At 36.0% G+C, this 23727-nt stretch overlaps 1 protein-coding gene across 2 annotated transcripts in view; it reads left to right on the plus strand.

The window, feature by feature from the left end:
* Positions 1-23727, plus strand: part of Gucy1a2 (guanylate cyclase 1 soluble subunit alpha 2) — a 372788-nt gene that overhangs the window by 32773 nt on the left and 316288 nt on the right. For both annotated transcript variants that reach the window (XM_041630148.1, XM_041630149.1), the window contains exons 2-3: positions 12087-12148; positions 19968-20089. In XM_041630148.1, coding sequence (XP_041486082.1) covers positions 12087-12148; positions 19968-20089 — 184 coding nt within the window. The remainder of the gene's footprint in view (positions 1-12086; positions 12149-19967; positions 20090-23727) is intronic.

Genomic DNA, 23727 nt, shown 5'->3' on the forward strand with positions numbered 1-23727 from the left:
ACACATAGCTTGTGTGGTCATTGCTACACTAATATTTTGTGAAACCAAGTTACACAATAAAATATTTTAAAAATGACATAGTATTAGAGAAAAAGTTCGTAAAAAATACCATGCCAAAGTCATTGCTACTCTTCTGCCGGTCCCTGTTTCCTTTATCCTTTTCTTGCATCCTTTTACTCTCTCTTTTTCCTAGATATTTATTTTTTCTTGACTAATGAGACAAATAAATGACTAGAAAGAGCTAAAATTAGTTTTTTTCTTTTATTTTTTGAAAATTTCATGCATATATAATAAAACATTATCACCTTCTCATTTCCTTCCTTTAACAAGCTTTTTTGTTCATATCTTCTAAATGTCTCCTATAACAGTTGATATCACGATGATCATTTTGTAATGAATGGCTTAGTGTTCAGTATAAGCAGATTAGATGAACCGATGAATTTACCACCTGTATTTTTGATAATATTTTAATTAGTTATAATATTGATAAATAATATCATTCTATCTGTGAGGGTGTACTCTGCTGATGCTAAGAAAGGAATAGTAATTTAACCCAAATGAAGAAGTTGGTAACTGTCACATACCTTATTGGTGTATGTAGTTGAACAAAATATTAGACTCCATTATGGCATTTCATGAATGTATATAAGAGCTTTGATTTGTGTTTACTCCCTGTGACAACCTATGTCTTTGCTCTATGGTCCCCTTCCCTGTAGTCACTCTTCTTCTTCCTTCTTTCCCATGTATTATCGAAGATATCTTTTTGTCTCTCAAAGTCTGATTTATCTTGTAAGTCATATTGACCTCCAGCTTAATGGCATGACTTCATTCTTTGTGGGTATATTACATTTTCTTTATTCATCATAGTCACTTACATTTTAATGTCTTTGTTCCTACTTCAGATACAAAGCTCATTTCTACATGTCTTCATCTAACCACAAATAGCTTCACCCTCCATGTACAATAATGCTCTGGAGGTGCTTTTTGTCATTTCTCATGCATCTTATACTCAGTGACTTGCTGAAAAGGGAGGGGAGTGTTGAATTTTCCTGTAAGTTTTCTTGAACTTTATCTTACCAGACATTCAGTTCTAAGTTTGAGGCAGTCCTGTGGTAGAAATGCTGATGGACTCTTTTGATGCAGGAGGTTCTTTTGTCTATGTGTTGCTTTCATTGGTTGAATAAAGAAACTTCCTTGGCCTTTTGATAGGGCAGAACTTAGGTAGGGGGAGTAGACAGAACTGAATGCTGGGAAGAAGGGCAGAGAGAGAAAGCTGCCATGGAGCTGCCAGATCAGGCATGCTGAATCTTTCCCGGTAAGCCACTACTTTGTGGTGATATACAGATTATTAGAGATGGGTTGAATCAGTGTGAGAGTTAGTCAATAAGACATAATGGGCCAGGCAGTTATTTAGTTAATACAATTTCTGTGTGATTATTTCAGGCACCCAGGGGGAAAAGCAGGCCCTCCCTCAATCAACACTCTTTTTTCACTGGGGCTCTCCCTCTAGGCTGACCTAGATTGCCTTTCCACTCCCACGCTCCCAAGGATGAGGCAACCATGAACAAACTGAAAAAAGTCATCATCACTGCCAATAACCTAGATTATGCTGCAGAGTCCAGATGAACAATGACAATACTTGACATTTGATTTCTAAATGTGAAGGATGTTATGATTACCATAAATGTAGTTGTATATAAGAGTATTAGTTTTCTTAACACATTACATATAATTATGTACATCTGTTTATCCACATGTCTTGGCATTAATAATTATAATATTAAGTTATACCTCATCAGGAGGAATGTGGAAGTGATATTTTTAAAGAACTGAGAAACAGGTAGATTAAAATGTGCTTTAATCATTTAAAGTAAAACTATAATAATGAGATTTTTCCATTTTATTCACTGTTAGTATTCTTAGTTGGCCTGTGTTTCTCTCAGAAAAAATGTGACTATTCTTGCTGTGGGAGCACATTCTGCCCCTTTAGCCAATAGCCTTTAAGATACTAACCTACTTGTGTGTGGTCTCTGATACTGTAAAAAGCAGCTGTAATGGTATAGGAGGTCCTTCTGTCTATGTGTTGCATTCATTGGTTAATAAAGGAACTGCTTTGGGCCTATAACAGAGCTGTAGGAGAACAGAGCTAGGCAGGGAATACTAAACAGAATGCTGGGAGGAAGAAGGCAGATTCAGAGAGAGAGGTCATGTAGCTGCCAGAGTCAGACATGCCAAATCTTTGATGTTATGTGGCAATATACAGATTAATACAAATGGGTTAAATTAATATAAGAGTTAGCCAATAAGAAGCTAGAGCTAATGGGACAAGCAACATTTTAATTAATATAGTTTCTGTGTGATTATTTTGGTTCTATGTAGCTGGGATGAACAAGCAGCATCCTCCTACATATTCTCTATAATTTAAGATTCTAGTGCATTGTAAACACTAGTGATATGGATATTATCTTCTAAATATCTGCTTAGTAATCATGTAGGATATCTGTTTGGGTCATCAGATTATAGGCAGCAAGTCACATTCCAGGTCTTACTGGTCTTTTTCTTTCTAGTGAGGTAGACTCAGTAGAGCAGAGTGGGACCCACTCTGCAACAGTGTTCTGATGATTCTGGCATTTTTTTCCACATGAGACTTTCTTTCAGACCTTAAGGAGTCACTTTCATAAGGGTCTGAAATGATGACAGTCTAAGCTACCAACTAAACTGGCTAAACAGAATGCCCATGGCACCATAGTTCACATCTGAATGGAAATATACTTATTTACATTGATTAGTAGCAGTTGAATGAATCTCATTCTGAAAAGTCTCCATTGTCAGTGTATTTTGTAATGGTCTGTATTCTGTCACTTATATTTTAAATAAACACTGATTGGCCAGTAGCCAGGCAGGAAGTATAGGCGGGACAACCAGACAGGAAGTAGAGGCGTGTCAATGAGAACAGGAGAATTCTGGGAAGAATTATGTCCTAGTCGGCAGTCGTGACCCAGCCACAGAAGAAGCAAGATCTGACTGCCTTGCTGAATAAGATACTGAGACACATGACTAACACAGATAAGAATAATGGGTTAATATAAGAGTTAATAAGAAGCCCGAGCTAATGGGCCAATCAGTTTATAACTAATGTAGACCTCTGTGTGATTTCTTTGGGACTTAATGATTGTGTGAACCAGGCAGGACAGAAACTCTGACAATAGTTCATGCTGTGTGAAATGCCACACTATAGTCAGAAATTTGCTTTAATCTATGTAGAGCCAATGTAAAATGAGTTTATTCCAAACTTTTTGCTCTCGTGTAAGGAACTTTCCAGTTGTTGGGGAGATGTTATTGAAAGCTGATACTCCAAGTCTTTTCAAAAGATTGAAGGTTGTTCTTTATTGGAGGAATAAGAGAATTCATGTGATTCCAAACAATACTAGATCTGCTCTATATATGATCATCCCCCCCCCCACCCCGGTTGCCTTCTCTAACTCAGTCCATTGTACCCTGGAAAATGACTAGACTCAAATCTCTGTTACCTTCTACAAATGATCACTAAAGTCAGATCATGTAGAAGTAACAAATTATCTTAGCATTACATGTACTAACTTTGCTATGTAGAGGTAAAAATTGTGCCTTCCTTATTTATAGATACCTGTTGGAGGCAATAAAATAATCATTAGATATATTCAGACTCCTTGAAAAGCTAGAAGTTATTTTCTTGTGCAAGGCCACTTCGTCCAATAGGAATGCTAAGAGAAAGCTGCAGTTACTTTTGAAATATTTACTCATTGGTGTCTTTGAGCTGTGAGTCAGGTCTGGTAGTAGTCCTAGATATTAGAAATGGTCAGTGTTTAGGGTTTTTATTGCTGTGAAGAGACACCATGACCATGAAACTCTTATGAAAGAAAACATTTAATTGGGATGGCTTACAGTTTCAGAGGTTTAGTTCATTATCATCATGGTGGGATTCTGCAACATGTAGGCAGACATGATGCTGAAGAAAGAGCTGAGAGTCCTACATCTTGATTGGCAGGGAACAGGAAATAAACTGAAATAGGTGTAACTTGAGTATATGAAACCTCAAAGCCCACTCCCATACTGACACACTTCCAACCAGCAAGGCCACACCTACTTCAACAAAGCTACACTTCCTAGTAGTACCCTTTCTATGAGCTTCTGGGGGCCAATTGCATTCAAATTACCACAATAAGGTTATTCCAATTCAATAATTTTGACTATTTTATCAATCCATTGTGTAAAATATTTGTATACTACCTTATTGTTTCATTCTATTTTGTTGTATTAACAATCCTAAGAAATAGATACATAAGGATAGCCCCATTTCTGTACTGAAAGGAAGTGTATTAAGGCTAGAAAAATATTACAAATCACATAGCAAAGGTAGGAGAATCACTTTCAACTTAGGTCTTCTGTGTATTGGAGAGGATGAAGGAAAAAATTATTTAGAGACAGTAAGAATCTCAGAAGTAGTCAGATCTCAATCACTTTCTGACTCACACACATATTACCAGTGAATTTGGGCAGATTTTTCAAATTATCTCAATCTCAAATTATCACCTTTATAAAATTAAGGCCTTCCATGAGGGTATACTAACTGGATATGTGTAAGATGTTTGGTACCATGTTTGACACTCAGCACTTTACCCATTGCTAACTCCTCATAGAGTATTTGGGCTGTGTGTCTGAAGCTTAAGTCTCCCTGTGGACTGTATCAACCCTGTGACAACCGTGAGATTCCATTTGATCAGCAATGTTGCCAAGTCTCCCAGTGGCATTTGATATGCTATGATTGATTTTCCTGAAAAAGAATCTCAAAATAGTGCCATCTCATTTCATAATTTTATTTAATTCAACTGAGCCAGACTGGGCAAGATGATGAGCAATGAAGCATGGTCTCCTGAAATCTCTGTCTAGACCATAACACTCTTAACAGATCTTAAGCATTTCCTTAAGTCACTGCCACAAGAGTTACAAGTTTAGGACGGTGATTTCATAGCATCATTCCCATAGCCTTCAAAGATAGCAGTTAAAGGTAAAGAAGGAATTATATTTAGGTAGTATTTCCTGATGATTACTGAAGTGAAATCCTTTACATATGGAAACATCAATATGTAAAGAAAGTCCATGGGGGACCAGGGTCTTAGATTTATGTTTCTTTACAGATCAGAAGTTGAGGAAAAAACAGAAGAAACACATATAAAATATTGTAACCTCACTGGTTCCCCAGATTTTTCATCTGTCAAATGTAAATAATTAAATCTGACTTGGGAAGATGCCATGAACTTCTAATATGATGAATACAAATCAAATGATATATAAACTGTAAGTTGTAATCCAAACCAAAGGTGATATTAATAGTCTCTGGAGTTCTTACCAAGCATAAGAAAGGCTTGGGTGATTTAAATGTGATGTTGCATGAAGGTGGGTAGAAGGCTTAAATGAATAAGCCTTTGCTACTAATTCTTTTCAAGGGTCCTCATTTTAAATTGGTATTGATTATAATTAGGTCTTATAGCAAACTGAAATCCAATAGCTATTTTCAGAGAGTTTTGAAGTAACAAAGGTTTAGAAAAGGAACACATTTTATATAGAAAAACTTAATTTTATTGATTATATGTTAAAAAGAACCAATTATTATCCATAGATAGAATGATCTAATTAGAACATGCTTTTAATAAGACAAAGGTGTATGTGTCAATTAGATTTATATTAATCATAATTCTCTGTTCTTTTGGGATCATTCAACATTTACAGGGAGAATACTGTAGATGTTAGATGAAATCTTGTAAATTTTCTACTACTGTGACTAGAACTCCAGTTATTTTATAGTGTACCTATACTAAGTAATTTTAAAGTATTGAAAATTTTTTGAAAAAAAATGAAATGCCTCATCAAATGACCAGCACTACTAAATAGATGGGGGAAGTTTAGTTGATTAACAAATGCAAAATTTCCAAGCATACTAAAAGAAAAAAGCTAATTAAAATTTTAAAATAATGAAAATTTGACTTCTTTTCCAATTTGAATCCCCTTGATCGCCTTATGTTGTCTTATTGCTATTACTAAAACTTCAAGAACATGTTGAAGAGATATAGAGTGGACAACCTTGTCTTGTTCCTGATTTTAGTGGAATCACTTTGAATTTCTCCCTATTTAATTTTATGTTAGCTGTCAGCTTGCTGTATATTGTTTTTATTATATTAAATATTATCTTTGTATCCATAATCTCTCCAAGACCTCTATCATGAAGGAATGTTGAATTTGTCAAATGCTTTTTCATCATCAAATAAAATGGTCATGGTTTTTTCTTTCAGTTTATTTATATGATGGGATACCTTGATAGATTTTCAAATATTTAACCAGCCCTGCATCTCTGGGATGAAGCCTACTTGATCATGATGGATGATTTTTTTGATGTGTTCTTGGATTCAGTTTGCCAGTATTTTATTGAGAATTTTTGCATAGATGTTCGTGAGTGAGATTGGTCTGTAATTATCTTTCTTGGTGGAGTCTTTGTGCGGTTTTGGTATCAGGGTAACTGTAGCATCACAATGGCAATGACCCAGTTTCTATTATGTGGAACACATTGAGGAGTATAGGTATTTGCTCATCTTGAAAGTTCTCATAGAATTCTGTATTAAAGCCATCAGCCCTGGGCTTTTTTTTTTTTCGGTGGGGGGAGGTTTTTGATACAGCTTCTATATCCTCATGGCTTATAGGTCTATGTAAATTGCCCACCTGGTCTTGACTTAATTTTGGTAGATAGTTTCTATCTAAAATGTTGTCCATTTCTTTTACAATTTCCAATTTTGTGGAGTACAGGTTTTTGCAGTAGGACCCAATGATTCTCTGAATTTCCTCAGTGTCCATTGTTATGCCTCCCTTTCATTTCTGATTTTGTTAATTTGGTTATTCTCTTTCTGCCTTTTGATTAGTTTGGATAGGGGTTTGTCAATCTTGTTGATTTTTTCAAAGAACCAGCTCTTTGTTTTATTGACTCTTTGTGTGGTCCTGTGTTTCTATTTTGATTTCTGCCCTCAATTTGATTATTTCCTGTCTTCTATTCCTCCTGGGTGAGTCTGCTTCATTTTTTTTTCCAGCTTTCAGGCATGCTGTTAGGTTGCAGATGTGAGCTTTCTCCATTTTCTTTATGTGGGCACTTAGTGCTGTGAATGCTCCTCTTAACACTGCATTCATAGTGTCCTATAGTTTTGGATATGCTGTGTCTTCATTTTCATTGAATTCAAGGAAGGTTTTAATTTCTTCCTTTAATTCTTCCTTGATGCAGGGGTGGTTCAGTAGTTGATTGTTCAGTTTCCATGAGTTTATAGGCTTTCTGGGAGTAGTATTATTGTTGAATTCTAACTTTACTCCATGGTGATTCGATAAGGTACAGTGGATTACTCCAATTTTTTTGTATCTATGGATGTTTGCTTAGTTACCAAGTATGCGATCAATTTTAGAGAACGTTCTATGAGGTGCTGAGAAGAAGGTATATTCTATTTTGTTTGAGTGGAATGTTCAATAGATGTCTGTTAAGTCCATTTGATTCATTACCTCCATTAATTCTCTTTTTTCTCTGTTATGTTTCTGTCTGATTGACCTGCCCATTGGTGAGAGAGGAGTGTTGAAGTCTCCTACTATTAGTTTGTGGGGTTTGATGTGCAATTTAAGTTTTAGTAATGTTTCTTTTACAAATGTGTGTGCTCTTGTATTAGGGGCATAGATATTCAGGATTGAGACTTCATCTTAATTAATTGTTCCTGTTATATAATTGTTCCTTCTCTATCTCTTCCGATTGATTTTAGTTTGAAATCAATTTTGTTAGGTATTAGGATAGCCACAACCACTTGTTTCTTAGATCCATTTGATTGGAAAACCTTTTTCCAACTCTTTACTCTGAGGTAGTGTCTGTCTTTGCGGTTGAGGTTTGTTTCTTATAAACAGCAGAAGGCTGAATCCTGTTTTTTATCCATTCTCTTTGCCTGTGTCTTTTTATAGGTGAATTGGGACCATTGATATTAAGCAATATTAATGGCCAGTTGTTTTTAATTCCAGTTATCTTTCAGTAGTAGTATTCATGTGTTTCCCTTCTTTGGGTTATGCCGGGGGGGGGGGTTATCAGATGTCTATTTTATTTTAGGTGTAGAAGTGGTGAGGGACCCTGGTCTGTGTTCTGTCAATTATATTTTAATAAATGCTGATTGGCCAGTAGCCAGGCAGGAAGTATACATGGGACAACCAGACAGGAAGTAGAGGTGAGTCAATGAGAATAGGAGAATTCTGGGAAGAGGATGCAGTCCTGACCCAACCACAGAAGAAGCAAGATATGACTGCCCTACTGAATAAGGTACTGAGCCACAAGGCTAATACAGATAGGAATAATGGGCTATATAAGTTATAAGAGTTAAAAAGAAGCCTGAGCTAATGGGCCAATCAGTTTATAACTAATATAGACTTCTTTGTTATTTCTTTGGAACTTAAAGATTGTGGGACAGAAACCCTGACAACAAATGGATTTTCCTTCTAGTACTTTCTTTTTTATATTCTTATTATTACAAATTTTCACCTCCTCCCATTTCCCTCCCCCTCCTCTCCAGACCAAAGAGCAGTCAGGGTTCCCTGCCCTGTGGGAAGTTCAAGGTCATTCCCCCTTCCTTCTAGTACTTTCTGTAAGGCTGGATTTGTGGTTATGTATTGTTTAAAACTGTTTTTGTCATTGAATATCTTGTTTTCTCCATCAATGGTGAATGAAAGCTTTTCTGGGTATAGTAGTCTGGGCTTGCATCAATGGTCTCTTAGTGTCTGCAGCACATCTATCCAGGACCTCTGGCTTTCATGATTTCCATTGAGAATTCATGTGTAATTCTAATAGGTTTACCTTTATATGTTACTTGACTTTTTTTGCAGCTCTTAATATTCTTTCTTTGTTCCGTATGTTTTGTGATTTGATTATTATACAGCAAGGGGATTTTTTTTATTGAGTCTATTTGGTATTCTGTAAGCTTCTTGTACTTTCCCAGGGTTATCTTTCTTTAGGTTGGGAAAGTTTTCTTCTATAATTTTGTTGAATATATTTTCTGACCCTTTGTGCTGAAGTGCTTCTCATTCTTCTACCCCTATTATTCTTAGGTTTGTTCTTTTCATGGTGTCCCAAATTTCCTGAATGTTTTGTGTTAAAATTTGTTGGATTTAGTGTTTTTTTTTGACCAATGGGTCTATTTCTTCAGTAATGTCTTTAGCACCTCAGATTCTTTCTTCTATCTCTTGTATTATGTTGGTTGTACTTATCTTTGTAGTTTCTGTTCATTTACCCAGATTTTTAAATTCAGAATTTTATTTCTTTTTGACTATGTTTTTTCATTGCTTGAAAATGTCATATTTGTGTATAATCTGTTTTGATCAAGTTCTCCTTCCATGTAATCCCTTCCCTATCCCTTGCCCCTTTCCCTTTCAACTTTTTGTACCCAAAAAACCCACAGAGTACAATTTGAGCATCCTGTGTGTTAATAGGTATGAGATTATCTACTGGAGCATGGGTATTCTCAGGAACCACATTGATGAAGAAAGCATTTTTTTCTTGCAGCAACCATCAGTTGCCTATAGCTCCTCAGCTAGGAGTGGAACTTCATGAGCTTCTCTTCATTCATGCTGGAAATTTGGCTGGCTTCATCTGCTGTAGGTTTTGTTCAGGCAATTGCAACTGCTTTGTGTTCATGTGTGCAACAGTCCTGTCATGTCTGACAAATAATTTCACTACCTTTGGCTCTTAGGATCTTTCTGTTCTCTGTTCCATAATGATCTTTGAGCCTTTTGGATGAGACTTTGATAAGATGTCCCATTTAGAGTGGAGAACCCCATAGTTTCTTATTTCATGTGGGTTCCTGTATTAATAATCTACTAAAAATGTCTCTGATTAGGGTTGAAAAATCCATAACCTACAAATAAAGATGTAAGGGGATACTTTTTAATATAAATTTATTTTACATCTCAACACAGTTGCCCCTCCCTTTTCTCCTCCCAATCCCCTTTCCCACCCCATTCCCTTTGTTTCTACACCCCTTCCCAATCCACTCCTCCATTTTATGCTTAGGAAAGTGCAGGAATCCCATGAGTATCAATAAAACACACATATCAAGTGGCAGTTAGACTGAACACCTCACCATGTATTAAGACTGGGCAAGGTGACCCAGTATGGACAGTAGGGTCCCAAAAGCCAGTAAAAGAGTGAAAGACAGTGTTCCCACTGTTAGGAGTTCAAAAAGACCAAGCTACTTAGTTACACAACTGTAACATATATGCCGAGTGCCTAGGTCAGTTTAATCTAGGCTCCCTGGTTGTGGGTATACTCTCTGTGTGTCCCTATGATCTCACATTACTTGACTCTGTGAGTTTTTTTGTGGTGTACTTGACCTCGCTGGTGTCTACAATTCTTTCTACCCTTATTCTGCTGTATTCCCCGAGCTCTGCCTAGTATTTGGTTGTGGGTCTGTATCTGTTTCTATAAGTTGCTGGATAAAGGCTCTCTGATATCAATTGGGTTAGGCACCAGTCTGGTTACAGAAGATGGCCGTTTCAGGCTACTTATTTGCTTTTGCCAGGAGTCTTAGCTCAGATCCTTCTTTCATCCTTGTAGATCCCTGGGAGATTCCTTGCACCAAATTTTTACCTGACCCTGTAATGCCACCCTCTTTCCAATAGTCTCTTTCAGTACTCTCTCCCTTTGTCCTCCCCACAACCTGATCACTTATGTTCCTAACCCTTTGCTCCCTCAGTCCACATAAAACATCTCTTCTCTTTTGCCTTTCCAGGGAGATCCAGGTATTCCCCTTTGATCACTCATTGTTACCTAGTCTCTCTTGGTCTCTGGATTGTAACATAGTTATCCTTTGTTTTAAAGATTCACTCTTTTGCTATTGAGAATTTAGTTCTTATCATAACACCCTTTAAAAAAATAAATGTTCTGAGATATTTACATCCCATTTTCTTGTATATATGGGCTTTCCCAACAGGGTCCCCTGTTTAGATAAATCTTGGTCTGCCATTGGGCTTTCTCTTTTGAAGACATGAGTGTTAAGTTGGGAGCATAGTTCCCAGTACTGGGCATATCTCTGGACTCCAAATCCCAGCATGCCAATTCCTGATCCCTCCCTTGGTGGGGCTCAGGACCACTCCCACAGGGTATTTAAGTGGCCTCCTAGAGGAGAAACACGTGGTTTTGGGGTCTGCATGGGCTTCCTGCTGTCTTGTCTCTCCGCCATGCACTCGGCCACCTGAGAGCGTCATTCTTAATAAAATGATGGGCATTTTGATTTGGTTTGATTTGATTTAATAGATTTTCTTGTGCTGGTGGAGCTGCTCTATTCTTATCAATGAGGATGCAGTCCAAAGCAGTTGTGGCCCCTCCATGAGACACCAGAACAATCCTCTACTTGGTACTTCTTGGGACATACAGGAAGTTAGGCTGACTTGAAGTATTACTGATGGAGATCTGGGTCACTGCTTCCAATCTCACCCTGTCCATACTATGAGTCCTATTAGACACAAATCTCATGGAAAAAGAAAAGTTCATTAAGCTTAAAATATATAATTATAGAGTTGTCAATTTTAACTCATCTTACTGTTACTTCTAGACTACCATTGCAAGTCTTCATTACAACATGAAAGAAAAAATAAAGGTGTGCCCTTTCACCTGGTCATTACTTTGCAAGGATTATGCACAATACCCAGGAAGTACTGCCAGCAGTTTTCCTGCAGTGCCCTTCCCCATTGCTCCCAAAATCTCCATTGCACTCACTGAGTTCTTTATTGAATACTTATTAATAGTTCATCAAAAGAGTAAAAAAAAAATTGGAGTAGCAGTGAAGAAAATACCATTGTACTCAACATTGGGAAACAGGGCAATTTCTGACGGCCTCATTTAGTTGCTCGGGGGAAGCACATGGCTAGATGTAAAATGCATTAATACTGTAAAGTAGCAACTTTTATGAGATAAATCTGACTATTCTCATTGATTGGGAATCACACTGATGAGGTGATGATGTGTTTTCATTCTTGTTACCACTATGCAGCCTCAGACTATACAGCTGACTCTGAAGAGGACATTGCAGTATTATGAACATCAAGTTATCGGGTGAGTAGAAATGCATTTCGACTATGGAACAAATTCAAAGTGATTTCTCAAGTGCTGCAGTTGAGCTTGCAAGTTAGTGTGCTCTTAAAGTCAGCCTTATAGTGTCTGGTTTTTAACATATAGTCTGGGACTGACTACATCTTGTAGTGATGTCCTTTGGTTTATTTGTATTTAATTTTTTAAAATGAAAACAAAATTCTTTTCCCCAAAATTCCCTTCCTAATGTTCTTATCTTCCATTTGCAATACTGAATCTCATAATTTTCCTTTATTAGAAGGGAAGGATTGCTGATACCAAATGGGAGACTTTGAATGGGCTTTTGAATCCTTTCATAGAGTTTGGCTGAAAGCACATTTTAAGACTAGGTCTTGGTTTTGCCAGGATCATATGCTGCATCTTTTTCTATGCTATTTTCTATTTCTTCAAATAGTTTTGATAATTGTGTGTGTCAAGAGTGCCTTACATCAAAAAGTAAGAAATCAAGGCTTCACCAGTACAAGGAAATTTTAATAAGTAATGTTTATATTAAAAGCAAAATCAAAGAGAGATGTCATGGTTAAGTAATATGATTTCAGTGAAAGTATTTTGTAGACAGGAACTGCAAATAAGCCTTAAGTACATTTTTGATTGGCCATTGTAGACAACAGCTTAGCAAATACCAAAAAATTAAATTTACTTTTTTGAGTAATTTACTTTTTCATGTTAAATCAATTAAAATTAGAAGCAATGGATATTGTCACTATACCATGTTAGAATTCTCTATATACTGGTAATCTTCAAAATATTATCCTTTTATATTATGGTGATCAGGAATAGATTTTGGAACATTAGGATATAATGTGATTAAAAAAAACCAGAAGTATAGAAGAATAGAAAGTGACTTCAATACCTAGCATAATACCATGATCTTTAATCATTTGATTATTATGTTGATTGTTTTCTCAGTAGGAATTGCTTTGACACTTTGACACATTAATTTTCCAAAGTGCAGTGCTAGAGAAAACATTTAAGTGTATGAGATGACTTTTAATTTGATGTCATTAGAGCTTTAAAATATTTATCCTAATGTAGCTAAAGAATGCTAAGTTAATGTTTCCTTGTACCTTCTAAAAGAAAGCTTAAGCACTGTTATTGAGTTTGTGATCTTCAAAGTATGCTATGTGTATCAACTTAGTTCTTATACTTAAAATAACTTGTTAACTGTGGTAAATGTTGTATGTCTATTACGTTATTATTATTACTATATTTTTATTGATGATACCAATCATCAAACTCAGAGATTTGTTTTTGGTATTATAAATGTTTTGGAATCAACTAATTGTTGAAATTCATTTGTGAACTGAGCTGTCTCAGGGACAAGCTGGAAGTTGGACTCTTGTATTATCATTGAAATAGATAATTAATCTCTTGTGATAGAACAGTTCCTTTTATCTACCTGCCTTAACTATCCTATCTATCTCTGTTGATATTGCCTGGGGTGCTTCTATTTTTTTTTTTTGTTAAATGACCTTTTCTTAATTCTGTTTATTTTGTCCAACACAATATAAGGGTTATGGATAATTTGACTGTAGCAAGGTGTCTTTATGTCAAACCTGATTAAAAGAGTACTATCAACATGTTTTATTGCCTATCTTCTAGTACATGGACCACTAATGCCTTTATTTGCCTTGATGGTTATGGAGACTAGAGAGCTAGTTGGGTATAGTCTCATTTTTCTTGCCTTTCTGGATTCTATCTTCTCTTCTTCCTATCTCCTTTATCATATTGCTTACTTTTTCAACTTTCTTTTTTGATTTTAAGACTTTCTTTATTTCTCTGTACAAAACCGAAAAAGGAGAAAAGTCAATATCATTAACACTGAGACTAATGTGTTCACACCTATGTGTTGTTGCTCTTCCCAAAACACAGTTTAGGACCTTTTATCTCTAACTGTGAAGTGATGTGTTTGTTACAGTCAAGGGAATTTCAGGCAAAGGAGAATAAGTACTAGCAAGCATTATTTTCCATATTTTTGGAGCGAGATGACTAAGAAGAAAATTATTTTCCCACTTTCTGAAAATTATGCTGTCTATAGTCTTGTATTGAGGCAATTTAACATTTAGATACCATATGTAGAAATACTAAAGCAAGAGAGATGACAGAGTGTATGTATGGGCTTTTTTTAAATTTCTCAATATGGACTCAGTGAATGATCTTTCTATTTTCCCTCTTCTTTCCTTAAAACTTTGCCCTTTTATCTGCTATTTTCTCCGTTTATTTACTTATTAAAGATTTCTGTCTCTTCCCCGCCACCGCCTCCCATTTCCCTCCCCTTCCCCCAATCAAGTCCCCCTCCCTCGTCAGCCCAAAGAGCAATCAGGGTTCCCTGCCCTGAGGGAAGTCCAAGAACCACCCACCTCCATCCAGGACTAGTAAAGTGAGCATCCAAACTGCCTAGGCTCCCACAAAGCCAGTATATGCAGTAGGATCAAAAACCCACTGCCATTGTTCTTGAGTTCTCAGTAGTCCTCATTGTCCGCTATGTTCAGCGAGTCCGGTTTTATCCCAGGTGTTTTCAGACCCAGGCCAGCTGGCCTTGGTGAGTTCCCGATAGAACATTCCCATTGTCTCAGTGTGTGGGTGCACCCCTCATATCAACATCTGGAGTTGTATACACCCTTCCTTGAATTCTTATACTTGTTGCCCATAGAAACTGCTGGAGTTGTTTTCTTTAGTCCCAAAACCTAGCATTAGACTCAAGGAGCATCTGTTCAAAAGATCACAAAGAAGATGGAGCTTCTTATTGTACAATAAGATAACCTCCCCGCCACAGGTGCTTCATGTTTAAATATTTATTCTATGGTCTAATTTATCCCTTCTCTTGTTCATATATTTATTCATAGAGATCATTTGTGTTGGGAAAAATGAATAGTAAAATAATTTATTCATGCTATGTGATAAATCTCTTCCTCTACTGTCACCTTCATGTGACAGTAGAGGAATTTTGATTTGGTTTGCTAGCTTCTTTTCAAAGTCTCCTAGACTTGAGTTTTTATCACAGAAACATGATTTAAAAATTACTTGAAGTCAGTGGTTCTTAAACATTACTCTGCTTTAGAATTACCTTGTAAGTATATATGTATGCACATACAAACACACACTAATAAAAGAAAATGTATAATATTGGCTTATATAATCAGAAGCTGAATAGTCTCACAGTGGTTGGTTGAACACTGGAGTAAAACCAGTAGCTGCCCAGTCTCTGAAGCTCTAAGGTACAGAAAGAGAAGACGAATAAAGTACCCAGTGTGATGATAGTGATCTGGAAGCCCTCTTGGAGATTCTGTAATGTAAGTGTGAATTTAAAAGCTAACGAATCCATGAGACTCCTAACAATGGGAGCAAGGGCTATTCTTCAGTTTGGCTGGCTTTTGGGAACCTAGTCCTCATACTGGATAGATTTGTCCAACCTTAATACAAATGGAAGTGTTTAACCCTACTGCACCTTGATATTCCATGCTTTGATAGTCATGGGAGGCCCACTTCTTTCTGAATAGAAACAAAGAAGAAGTAGAATGAGGTATAGAGGGGTTGAGGGAGGTAGTGGGAGGAGAAAAGTGGGGGGAAACTGAGGTTGTTATGTAAAATAAATAAATTAAATAGAAAGGCTGATGAATCTAGAGTCTAATGTCTGTAGGCAAAATGACAACAGCAAAATTTCATTGGATTCAGAAGAGTTGAACATATGAGTCTGCCAGCCTCCCTCTTTTCTTTTGATCCACCCCAGGTCCCCAGCAAAAATTAACCCTCATATCTACCCCCAGCTAATTTTATATCTCCGAGGAGAGATCAAGATGAGCATTTGTAACAAGCCATCAGATCATTCTAATGTTTCTGCTTCAGAGATCATAGTTTGAAATGTCTTTACAGATCTTATTATTGTCTACCTTGGTAGATTAAAATCTGAATTCTCTGTCATATGGGCTCTACTTCTATAAGTCCATTCTCTTCAACCTTTTATCTTTTCATTCCATCCTGACTTTCAGTTGGGTTCTCAGTTTTCTCAAGATTTGTCTCAGGGTTTATACCACTTTCCTGAATATTCTGTATGCAGATTTCCACATGCTACTCCTTATTTATATGCAGGTCTCTGTTAGAATGCTATCACTTCTGAAAGGTCTTTTTGGAGCAGCAAACCTAAAGAAGCCCCCTCCATCTCTAACCTCAGTCTCCAACCCAGTCATTTCTAGATACCTGTGATTTCACTGTGAGCATTACGACCTGGTATTACTTTTTAAAAACATTTATCTTGCTTACCTTTTTATTCCTTTTGTTTTGTTAGTGGTTGGCATGTTGGAGGAATTAACTTTTAGAAGATGGGTAGAGAGGTATAAATTAATAAATTATCATCTAGAAGTATGTGAATAGACTTTCAGAAATAGGAACATAAAGAACTAGTTATTGAATAGAGACAAATGGGAAGGGAATAACCTGAGGGGCTTAGATTAGCATCTTCATTCATAATAATTGTAAACATTGCAGTGTTAGTGACCAGATACACTCTTTAGCATAAATTACCTCAATTTACTTGAATAGTGTCACATTTATGATTAGTTTTCTACCTCTGTGACCTAGGTTTTTGTGAAGCATTCTGATTTTATAAATTGCACATCATCTGATTTGTATGGCAGTTTTTCTTTCTTCAACCTAACCTGAGTAAAGGTACTTTCTCTGTCTCTCTCTGTCTCTCTCTCTCTCTCTCTCTCTCTCTCTCTCTCTCTCTCTCTCTCTCTCTCTCTCTCTCTCTCTCTCTCTCTCTCTCTCTGTGTGTGTGTGTGTGTGTTTCTCTCTCTCTCTCCTCTCCTCTCTCTCTCCTCTCCCCCCCCCTCTGTGTGTGTGTGCGAGCAGTGACTAACTAAAGTTTCTAGGGAAAAGTATGTGGGCTTCTGATGTGAGCCCAAAGGGGAACGGACCATTTGGAGATGTACAATAGAAAAAAATAGTGTCTTAGTCACTGTTTTATTGCCATGAAGAGTGATCATGATCACAGCAATTCTCATAAAGAAAAAAAATAAACATTAGTTGGGGCTGGCTTACAGTTCTGAAGTTTAGTCCATTATCATGTCAAGAAGATGGTAGCATGCAGATGGACATGGTGCTGCAGAAGCTAAGAGATACATGTGTATTAGCAAGTAGCAGAAAGAGATTGTGTCCCACTTGGCCTTGCTTGAGCTTCTGAAACCCCAAAGCTCAATCTCTAGAGACACATATCCTCCCACAAGGCCACATCTCCGAATAGTACCATTTCCTAACAGCCTATGAGGGCCATTTTGTTGAAACAACCACAGATAGTGAGAAACAGTTCAGTAGAAGATATACAGGGTTCAATTAAGTAAGTAAAGGAAACTGAGGGTTGAGAGAAACCTGGCTAATATGAAGTTCCTTTCCTAATGGTTCATGCCATGGTTGTGTGCCTTTTTTTCTATTATTTTCTTTGTTGTGGAGCTATGTGCTTCAGATTTGGACCAGTAAGACTTATTGGGTATCAAGCCACATTCTATTACCAACTAATTATGGGCAGATTTTTTTGAAATCTCTGAGCCTCAGTTTCCTCATTTTAAAAATGAGTGTCAACAGAGCTGGAGTGAAGTATACCATTGGAAGAAGCATGCTGATCTCTTTAGCCAGCCTTTTACAAAGTGGAACACATGGCTGTCACCATCCCCAATTCTGTTGTCATTTAGAGGTCACTAGGAAAGTGGCAGCTTAACTCTGCTCATAAAGACATTGAGTCATGTATTTTCACAGGTATTTTTATGAGAGACCACTGTTGTATATTGCAAGAAGGTACTCTGATAAACCAACTTACTTGGATAAGTTCTCTGCATTAGAAAATGGTATGTCAAATTTTGCCAGACTCTAATTGCTCTATTTAATCTTTTATATGCCACACTGCTATCTGGTCACTATGGCAGAAGTTATGGTGTATTTATTTCTAATGCTAAAATGCCAGTCTACCAAGCTAGTTCTATTAATATTCTTTTTTTCCAGTCACTTGTCTTATAGAAAGAGCAGTCATGCAAGCCTCAGGTAGGAATATATTAGTTACACAAAACTAATATATATTGTGGTTCTCACCATCAATTTCATTTTTCTATGAGAATCTATCTTTGTACTTAAAATAAAATATTTAATTCATTTTTAGAGAATTTCACATATATACATAAGGTATTTTATCATATTCATCCCTCCACTATTTCCTCTCATTCCTTCAGATCTATCTCCACTTCTTCCCAACTTCCTGTCAGTTTTAATTTACTGATTTTAATTTGTACAGCCCACTTGCTCATGGGCATAGGGTCATCTACTGGAGCATGGTCAACCTACTAGATGTAATTAATACCTTTAAAAAAAACTGACCATATTTCTTGGCTAGGAGTGGGGGCTTTTGAGCTTCCTCACCATCCATGCTGAAATGTTCCGATCCTGTCCTTCTCAATCCCTGGTTCTTACTATTTTTCTTCCCCCTCTTCTGCAATAATTCTTTATGTCTTTGGGTGTGGGTGATCTAGATGTCCCATTTGTGGCTGAGAATTCAAATAATAATTATTCTCTGTATTTTGACCAGTTGTGAGTTTCCATTGATCAAAGAAACTTCTCTAATGTGGTTTGGAAGTTTCACTATCTTTGGGTGCACAAATGCAATCTTAGAGGTCAGTTTGATACTTCCTCCATTTAACAAATTAATAGTAGTAAATTCAAGCCTGGGGTCTGTGATTTCCCACACGCTGAGTTCCTAGCCTGATTTATAGTACCAGCTATGCTTTTCCTCTCAAGGAGCACGTTTTAAACCCAAGAACAAAGCAGTTGGCTATTCTATAGCATTTATGCCACTACTGCACATATGGACACATCTTGCTATACTGATTGTCACTGTAGCCCACAGGGTTCATAAATAAGTAGATCATAGAGTTCACAACTGGGTAAAATTGTTAATGGATTTTCCTTCCAGCAGACTGCATGGCACTATAAAAGCCAATCAAAAGATAGGAAGCTTCCTGATCAGTACAAACCTGATTTTACCATGTCTAATGAACAATGTATATGGTGTATTCAGCAATAGGGTCTTAATATGAGTTTATAGTTGGTTACTAGATAACAATGGAAATAACCTGTATTCTTTAGGTGATCTCCAGAACACCTCTTACATAAACCTTTTTTGTAAAAGCATTGGGTTTTTATCAGGAAGAACATTATCTCCTACAGAGAGCAACTTCAGATAATTTTTATATGAAAATATACATATTTTAAAATCTTATAAAATAGTAGTTTTCCATATATTGTTTTCAGATATCCTTAGGTTAGTTATACCTTCCCCAACTCCCACTTATGCCCCAATTCCACTACTCCATTAACACTTCATATCACTGTTTTAATCTTACTCTATCCCCAAGCTGTTAGAAATCTTACAAACTAGTAGATGTGCATTTATTTGGCCTTTTCAACATCCCCAAATATTTCTCTCCCTACCCTGTTCTCCACCCCTACACCTTTCCCTCCACTTATAGCTCTCTCCCCATTATTTTCCTTTTCTTCTTCATATTATATGGATTTTACTACTGCCTCAAGAACTTTCTAATTAATCTGCTTGCAGATATAGTCCTATATTGTTAATGTAAAGGGAATAGTGAGTTATACATATCAGAATTATGCTTAAGGAATAAGTTATTTTAAAAGTGGTTATCCTAAAAGCATAGACTGTATGTACTTGGTGTAGATATGAGTGCATTTGCAAAAGCTTTTAACATTTCTTTATATGCTAATTTTATTTTTTTCTTAGTTATAGGGATGCAGAAAAGAACTTCCACAATATCTCTAACAGATGCTCCCATGCAGACCATTTCAACAAAGAGGAACTTGAAGATGTCTCAGAAATTCTCCAGTGTACTGCTAATGTACTCGGTATATTAATTATACATTTATATAATTGACAGATTATAAGTGGAAGGGGAAGCAAAGGTATTAGTGTTTCATTTTCATTTAGAGAATGTAGTAGAGAATTGGAGACCAAGAACTTGTATTTAAGTATCTAGTTTTACACCCATGAAGATATTTGAATGATAATTACAAACATGTCACTTACTTATAAATTCTAAAATATTATATCAAATTCTTACATTCTGGGGAAATGTTTTCAAATATTTCTACTATGTTGGTATTAGTTTGACATAATCCATATTTATCTGCATCTTACCTTCACCCGAATTTTAAGATCTTTCCTTCTTCTCAAGCTTATATTTTCTTATTTCTGCTATGCCCTTGTTACACCAAATCAGTGAAGCATGTCCTCTAAAGGGTTCTGTGTTTGGGCTTAAGCCTAGGGACTGTGCACCTTGAAGACACAAGTATTTACCTTTAGGATTTTGGATACTCCCAACGTGGGTAAATGTACTGTTTTACATGGAAATACCTAGAAATCTACAAAGGTATGGGTCTACAAGAGCACTCTATGACTGATGGATGTCACAGTAGCAATGGGTTTAACCCTAATTTTTTTTACAGAAGTTATTTAATTTTATCTTCTAATTCTATTTTGCTTACTGTTTTTGAAGTGAATTTATTTCAGTTCTTTTTGGGATCCTCATTTTTTTTTTTTATGTCTCAGAAAAAAAATAGATGGTACATTAGGAGGCCAGCAATGCCTTCACCATATGTTGATTTCATCACTTCCTACACTGAAGACTTGAAAATAGTTGCTTACCAAATTCTGGTTCTTGACCCTCTAGGAATGGGAAAAATATTTGCACATAACATTTTTTTTTTCTCATTAGTAACCGCTTGTGTCTACTTTCTATCATACGGTTTGCAAAGTAGCAATACTGACTACACCATGCTTCTTGGTTTCTGTTCATCTCATGTTGGGCCCTGTGACAGCACAGCAAAGTCCCCTCAAGGGACCCTTATTGAGGAGAAGATAGGTGTGAATTGTGCCTTCCTTATTTGTCTTTGAGTGTTAAATTACTGAATTATTTGGATCATAATGTCTGTTGCATGCTGATACAGTCTAATTTTAGTTTTCTGAAAAAGATCTACTCTTTAAAGCAATGGTATGCAAAGCCAACTTTCAGTTTGCATTAATGGTAAAAATATATGTGTAGTCCTATAAAAGAGGACATTTTTGATGTTTGTTGGAAAATTTACTTATTGGTTTAATAGTGTAGTGAAATGTTTATCATAAGGGCCTATACTGTGTGTTGTTTTAAACATGCCACTTGTTACAATAGCTTGGATTTAACTAGTGCTCTAAGGTGGTAGACAGAATGAGTGCAGAAAATTAAGGGAGAGAGATGACAAGCAGTGTTGTCCTCTTTGTTATAAGGAGTTAAATATCAGTATAGTTAGGACATTTTAATCTTTTAATCAGTTTTGATGCTATTAAAGGATGTGTTGGTATTTCAATTGCAAAAATATAATTGTGATAGGATCTGAGAGGTGATTTCTGAAAGGATATCCACAGTGAGTCAAGAAGCAGACAAATATTAGTGTTGTACATCAACTCATTTGCTGATGAATTATAGCAATATAAAGTTTGCTACTTCAGTAAGTATCAATTATTGGCTAAACAGCATACAAAACAGCTTCAGACTGTCCTTGTTAATAATCTTCTCTCACAATAATTAGGAAGTGCAGGATAGGACATTCATCAACATTTTCTATGTTTTAAAGGTCTCTGTCAGAGAGGCATACTTCTTCCAAATGTTTAACACATTTAAAATCAGACTGAGAGTCTTGTCCAGGGATTGTTTTACTTGGGAATTACCAGTGAGGAGGATGGAGGAAATTATCTCAGGACTTATTTTTTTCAATATTTTCTTGTTATCAGAAATTCTTAAATACTGTATAATCAGAGTCTTTTGGGAATGGTTACAGACTCCAGTATCTTTATTTGGTATGATGCTTTTATGTTGCTGACTTTAAAAAATAATCAATTATTTTTTATGTTAACCTGTATGTACAATTATATATATATATATATACATATATATGTATATATAATATATATGTGGAACTGTTATAAAGTAAAAACAGTAATAAATTAGTCTTTTATTATAACTCTTTTCTTGGAATAACTGCTGTAATATTAATAGGTGAAATTATTTAGTGGACTAGAATGTATTTCACATATTTAGCATCTTGGTAAAATAACTATTCACCATTTTCACTGGTGAAATAAAATTTACAGCAACAAATAAATTCTATCCATGTAGTTTTTGTCACTCTAACTTAATAAATTCTTATATTTTCTTTCTTAAAAGTATTTTGAGTATTAATGAGATGAGTTGGAATTAAAATAGTTGGAAGGATGTGATGGGTTGAATGAGAGTAGCTCCCACAGGCTCACAGATTTGAATGCTTGATCACCAGGGAGTGGCACTATTTAAAATGATTAGGAGGTGTGGCCTTTTTAGAGGAAGTATGTATCTAGGCATGGACTTTGACATTTCAAAGGCCCAGGCCAAGCCCCTGATTCTGTCTCCTAGCCAGTAGATTAGAATGTTGCTCTCTGATACTTCTCCAGAACCATTTCTGCTTATGTGCTCACATGCTTCTAGCCATGATGATAATGGATTAGCCCTCTGAAATTGTAATCAAGCTCTGATTAAATTCTTTCTTTATAGGAGTTGCCATGGTCGTGGCATCTCTTCGCAGCAATAGAAAAATGACCAAGACAAGAAATGATTGACTCATATAGTGTTATTGTAATGCATTTCAATGTAAAAATTTTGAAGCAAGGACTAGCTAGGGCTAGGATAGATGAGGAAGAACTTAACAACTAGCTATCTGACTGGAGTAACTTATTCCATGTATCCATGCATTAGATCTCTCATTAATAAATTGGACAAAATGTAATTATACATTTCCTTTCTTAAAGATGCTAGGAAGGTTAAAATAGGTTAATTTATATAAAATGCTTAACAATAACCTGATATGTAACATCCCATTGCTGCATTGATGTTTATTGTTATTCTTATTGAATAGTAAAATGATCTTTTCAGTAGATCTGGGAAGTCAGTTTTGTTCATTTTGTTAATAGGTAAGGAAACTCATTTTTGTTCACTTGTTAATCTTTGGTCTATCTCTGAGCAAACAAGCTACAAGGGCATTGTTTAAATCTGGGTCATTCTGATTCCAGATACCATATTCGTTATATTGCTTTTTTTCCCTCATTTATTGTACTGAAAGTTTCATGTAATCCCTCCAATGCTGATTAAGCTAATTTCTATCACCTCTCTAGTTGTGTGAGTGACCAAAGTTGTTACTATGTGTCATTTTACTTAATCCATCATTTTGTTGTTGTTTTGCAACACTTTGGATTGAACTAAAAGCATCATGCATCACAGACAAGAACTTAACCACTGAGCTATATCCTCAGCCCTAATTTAACTTTTATTTAATTCAATAGTTGCCCAAGTAGGCCTTGAAGTTATTGTGTAGCTAAACCAGGCTTTGAATATTGTGATCTTCCTATATTAAACATCACAAGTAGCTATGAAAATAGGTTTGACTCATGGTCCAGCTTTGCTGCTCGTTCAAATTGA

The sequence above is a fragment of the Microtus oregoni genome, unplaced genomic scaffold (genome assembly GCF_018167655.1).
Source record: "Microtus oregoni isolate MIOR12 unplaced genomic scaffold, Mior012 000034F_ref0000314, whole genome shotgun sequence".
Classification (NCBI taxonomy): domain Eukaryota; kingdom Metazoa; phylum Chordata; class Mammalia; order Rodentia; family Cricetidae; genus Microtus; species Microtus oregoni.